General features: G+C 42.1%; 1 protein-coding gene across 2 annotated transcripts in view; it reads right to left on the bottom strand.

Annotated features, from left to right (window-relative positions):
- Positions 1-5489, bottom strand: part of PACRG (PARK2 co-regulated) — a 538852-nt gene that overhangs the window by 247087 nt on the left and 286276 nt on the right. For both annotated transcript variants that reach the window (XM_012646805.1, XM_012646804.1), the window contains exon 3: positions 4563-4734. In XM_012646805.1, coding sequence (XP_012502259.1) covers positions 4563-4734 — 172 coding nt within the window. The remainder of the gene's footprint in view (positions 1-4562; positions 4735-5489) is intronic.

Here is a 5489-nt window from a genome sequence, read left to right as displayed (position 1 = left end):
CTTGAAACCTCTTTACATTAAAATTCTGCTTTTCTAGGATTAAAATAATTACTCCTGCTTTCTTTTGTCCTTTGTCCCATATATCTTTTATTTTAAAATATTTAAGTAGTATTTTGTTTTATATAGAGAGGGAGTTTATATTCAGATTTTGTTTTTTACAAACAAATTTGAAAGTTAGCTTTCATAACTGATATAGCTGATTTTACATTTTTTATCTTATTTTGTGCTTTTGATTCTTAGCACTTCCTTGCTCTCTACTCAATTTTTGTCCTTTTAATATACAGACTCTGTTTAACTACTTTTATCTTCTCCATTGACTTTGAAGGTTTAGACCTGGATTTTTAGAGTCATTACTGCAAAACTATTATTTGACATTTCATATGGACGGAATGGGCATTTCATATGATGGAAGACAGTTTTGAAACTCTCTGCCATCAACTATTTAGACCTAGTCCTAGGTTTAGTGGCTTTTAGTGTTTATTGCTTTTCAAACTGTGACCTTCTCATGTGGGGGTTCCCAACTGTGCTTTGCCTTCTGTGAGCTGGAGGAGCCCCCAGTCACCCTCTATGTGAAGGACAAGTGGGTGTCACAGTCGCTGAGTCCACAGTCTTTTGACTCGGAGAACTGGGGTGAAGTCATGTTTCTCCCTCAATTCTCTAAAATGTGCTCTGTTGTCTAGAATTTACTGTTGCAGAAAGTCTTAGCCTCGGTTATTTTTATTTCTTAGTGGGTAGCCTCTTCCCCCCAGTCCAGATGTTTGAAGGGTTTTTTGTTATGTTATAATTTAAACTTTTTGGCAAATTGTTCCTCGATATATGTCTCCTTTCATTGATTTTCTTTAGACTGCAGTGAGACTCTTCGACCTGCATAATAGGGTATATTTTTCCTCCCAGAAAATTTCTTTCAGTCCCCTCTGTCATTATGGTTTCTATTCTTGTTGTTCTGATATTTCCCCTTGGGAACACATCACTTTTATCTCTGTTTCTGTCCTATGCTCTCCAATTTAATCTCTTTTCTCATCTTATTTATATACACTTGTCTTTTCTGAGAGAGCTTCTTAAGGTTGTTGTCTACATTTATAATTTGATGGTGTGCAGTTGATTGTTCTCTATAATCCTACAGAGACTTTTGTTCTCTCAAAGCATTTTTAGTTTCCCTTATCCTGTTCAAAATTGGCTTATTTTCATTTGAGTCTAGTCTCCTCTTACAGATTTCTGCTTCTGATTTCTGCTTCTTAAAAGCCACATCTTCCTGAATCCTGCGGATGTCAAACAAGTTTCTTTTGGTTCCTGTATCAAATGTTGTGCGGTTCTTTTCTTCTGATTGTGCAAGGTGTTTCCTTCCCAGTGTGCAGAGATTGTTTTCAGTGGCCCCTGTGGCCGTGGTGCTGTTCTCCTTCTAGCTCTCAATTGGAGAGAGACATTCCCAGACATAGGCTTTGCCGGTTGCTCTTGGTGCGGTCTGTCCTCTTGACTGCTGTTTGAATCTTCTTTTGAATTTAACATGCAGAGATTCCAGACACTGTCTCCTGGTATTGCTCTGTTGGATGGAGATGGATTTGCCTTTTCCTAAACAGATAGAGTAAATGTAAATCTACAATCCCCAGTGCAGACGGCTAAAGGGGCTCTCACCTTCCCCTACAATGTCTTGCTGTCACTCCCAGCAATCAATGCTCTGTTACCAACCCTGAGCACTTTATACCGGTATTATTTTGGAGTTTTCTGACCTAGAATAACTCAAGAAGGTGGAAATCAGAAAAGAGGGAGGTTAAAGAGGAGGAGCAATGGTAGCTGTGCCAGAAGGCAACGTCGACAGAGCAGAGGCGTCAGAAACCCACTATCTGGATTATTACAGAACTTGGGTGCTCACAGTGAGTTTATAAATTTTGCTTTGTTTTCATAGAGATTAGTTATAATTTGAGAAAAAAAAACTGTTCAAGAACTGCTAACTGGTGACAGTGAGGTTAATTTTTGCCCCTGGATAGAGTCAAAATAATGTTAAGAGTGTGGTTTGAAAATAAGATACACACAGATGTTATATGTTATGCCAATTATGCACATCAGCCTGCTTCTAGAACAGTTAGCCTCATTCCAGAATTCCACCTGAAAGATTTAGCTTATGCACATATGTTTTTCACACTATACTGGAACAGTGCATGATCTTGCGTAGTTAAGCAGCATTTCCTCCTAAGAAAGGTCTGGCTTTTAGTGACATATACAGATTGAGAAGAAAGAAACAGTTAGACCCGGGATCAGTATGCAACAGCAGAAGCTCCGAACGCCCAGCAATGGCATCCCCCAAGATAAACTGTCATTTCTCTGGAAGCTTAAATCATCAAATTCGTATAGACTTAATTTTCCCTGAGAAATCATGTTTACTGAATTCTTAATAATGTTTTCACTCATCAGCAAATGACCTCTAGGATGTGTGTACTGTAAATTTTGTCCTTACAACACATCACTTCTCTCTTAACTCATTTATGTATCTTCAAAATACAGACAGAACAAAATTGAGAATCACTTCACCTTGGCCTGCAAAAAATTATAATTTGGTATGTTTTAATTGTAAACAGCATAATCAAAATATTACTTAGCAATTCTTTCTGCCCTTCAGGGTCTTCAACGGGGCTCTGAGGGAGAGACCCCGAGAAGGCTGTGATAGCAACGTGAAGCGTTGATCTTTTAAGAAAAGAATATGCACCCAAAGATTGCTGTTATTCTGATGGATGCTGGGGTGGGAGTGGGGGGAAAGAGAGTTCCTGAGGAGAATGTTCTGGGCCTTTTTTGTTTATCAATGAAACTTGCATACCATCCTTTAGAAATGTAGCATTTCAACTAGAATTTAACATATTCAAGAATTGTGACCCTTTGAAGAGAATAAATCACTTTTGGAAAAGGTTTTAATATGGCTCAGGACTATATATCCTCCCTGAAGGCCTTTTAAAGATCATCCCTTCACTCCACTGATGCATGAGGGGACGGCAAAGCTGCTGCTGAACAAGGTCCCTTTTCCAGGGTTGCTTTTCTTTCCATGTTACTTTTCGCATCAGATGGCACTGTGCTTGTGCTTGGTTTCATTCTCTATGTCTTGGCGTAAATGTGGCGTGTTCAGTTGCAGATTTCTATAGAGATCCCAAAGATTAGAGAACAAATTTCAAAGTTGATTCGATGTAAGCAGGGAGAGCAAAACTCTTAAAAATCTAGCATTCTCATCATGCTAATTCAAATCAATGAAAGGAGACCACGGATCAGATTAAATGATCCAGACTCTGAGAAATGACCCAATGGTGAATTATTTTGTTCTTGTTCTGGTCAAACCACGTGGCCAGAGCACCCCTGAGGCGGTGACGGTGGCGGTCCCCAGATGCTGGGAGACTGGCAGGCGTCCTGTCCATCTCCCTGGGAAGTGGCTCATCCTGGAGTAGGAGACGAGGCAGAACTTGGGGTGGGGGAGGCAGGACCTCCGCATCCCTCAGAAGCCATGGGGCAGTTGGGCCCGGATCCGGGGGTGAAAATGCCTGGAAGAGATCTGACTGGGAAAAAGGTGGGATTTCGCTCACCCACGCAGTGCTCAGAGGCGCCAATTCTCTGCTTTTCATTAGCAGCAACAGCAAAAGCCGAAGCAGCAGCAGCTCGGTACAGGTAGGCGGTTCGGAGCAAAGAGAATCAGGGGTGAGAAGGGGCAGGTGAGAGGAAGCAGGCCTGCCGCTCGGGCTGGAGGAGAGCCTTCCTCTTCCTGCGTCTTTACCTGCCGAGGTCGGCCATGCCCGTGCGGGTGGCTCCATGACTGAGGTCACCAGCAACTCTGGCTGTGGGTAAGAAGACAGGAAAGAAAGCAACCAAGGGACTTGTTCTAAGCCATGGGAGCTGTGGCACAGGGAAACCTCAGAAAGGCGCTTGAAGGGGGACGCTTTCAGACGCTACTCAGCAGGGTCTCATGGGTGAGTAAGTTGGCCATAGGAAGGAAGTGTAATCTCATTTTATAGATAGATAAAGCCAGCGACAGGGTCACCCTAGAATCACCCCAGGTAACTCATTGTAGATAAAATAATTTGGGGTATTTAAAAACACTAATCTTTTCTCCATTCCAGATTTTTTTCCTTAAAATTATGAATCCTGCTACCTCAAAATGTCTCAACATAGTTGTGTCTATACTGTAATTAAAAAAATAGGGATGGAAACTAATACAGCAAATAAACTATTTCCAAAAAACAGTAGGGATGCATTTTTAAAAAGTCTTGGAAGTTAGCAGCGTGTATATACAAAGACACGTACTTTACTTCTGGATGTATCTGTTAGCACTCGTGTTATCACCATGAACATTTTACATTAGCGCAAACCCCATTCAATTTCATTTATTTATGTGGCTAAGTCGTAGTGCAATATAGATGATAGGATATTTTTTCGGAGATTTAGGTTGTCTGGCCTCATAAGTCAATTTATAGAAATTCCTGCAAAGCCTGGGGATCGCCTCAGTCTGTTGTGTTTTATTGCTTAATTAGCAAGTTGTCAAAAAGTGGCGCCATATAAACTGAGTGATGCTTTTTCACCTGTTCACTTACTTTTTATCGGGATAATGAGCTGTGGAATGACAGGTAGAATCTTGTTCCCCCCGTGTTCCAGCATGTCGTGGATTCCTTGCCGAGCAAAAAACTCATAGGGAAATGTCATTTCACAAAGCCCATCAAAAAACAGAGGCAGATAATGATGGTAATCCAGCTTCTCAATTTCTACCTGAAAGTAGAGAGAGAAGAAATACCACGTGAAATCAACAGTGGGCATGGCACAGCCCGACTGGCTGTGAAGCTGTCACCAACTTCGGAGGAGCAAGTTCTTTAGAACTGCAGGAAGATTTTATTAACCAAGTCACCTAATGACCTGACGTATGTCATCATGTCTTTAATCTATTAGCAGTGAGGTTAAAATCGCTGACCTTGAAATAGTAACAGTCAAATTTCTTATCCACATATCATCTACACTGGGAGCATGTTAATCATTTGTTTCTTTTCTGTTGTATTTTCTTTTTTACCATTTGGCACAAAAGCGATATTGAGCAGGATTCAAGATGCCCATAGCATGTGTGCTGAAAAGATCTAGGTGAGAATAAAATGCAAGGAAAAAGTCAGCTGAAAGAGATTGGTGCCCAAAGTTCCAGTTCTAGCCAGAATGCACAGGAGCGCTCGCTACTTCAATTCTGTGAAGTACGCCCTCTCTGGACGCGACAAGCTCGAGAGTGAGGGGCCGGACCTGATTCCCAGCTTGTGCCCCGGAGCCGAGATGACAAGGACAATGTTGGTGCCATCAAGAGGAAAAGGGAAGGACAAAGAGGGGGCTGAACCCCAGTGGGCCGCTGACACCCCGGAATCAAATGTCCCAATCTCCCCTGGGCTGCTTCTTCTGGGAGCAGAGAAGCTCTTCCCCACCTCCACCCGTCACCCTCAATAACACTTCCATGGCCTCCCGTCCAGACCTTGGCAGTAGTGTCCAGC

Source organism: Propithecus coquereli, unplaced genomic scaffold (genome assembly GCF_000956105.1).
Source record: "Propithecus coquereli isolate 6110/MARCELLA unplaced genomic scaffold, Pcoq_1.0 Scaffold25, whole genome shotgun sequence".
Taxonomy (NCBI): domain Eukaryota; kingdom Metazoa; phylum Chordata; class Mammalia; order Primates; family Indriidae; genus Propithecus; species Propithecus coquereli.
This window is presented reverse-complemented; position numbering and strand designations above follow the sequence as displayed.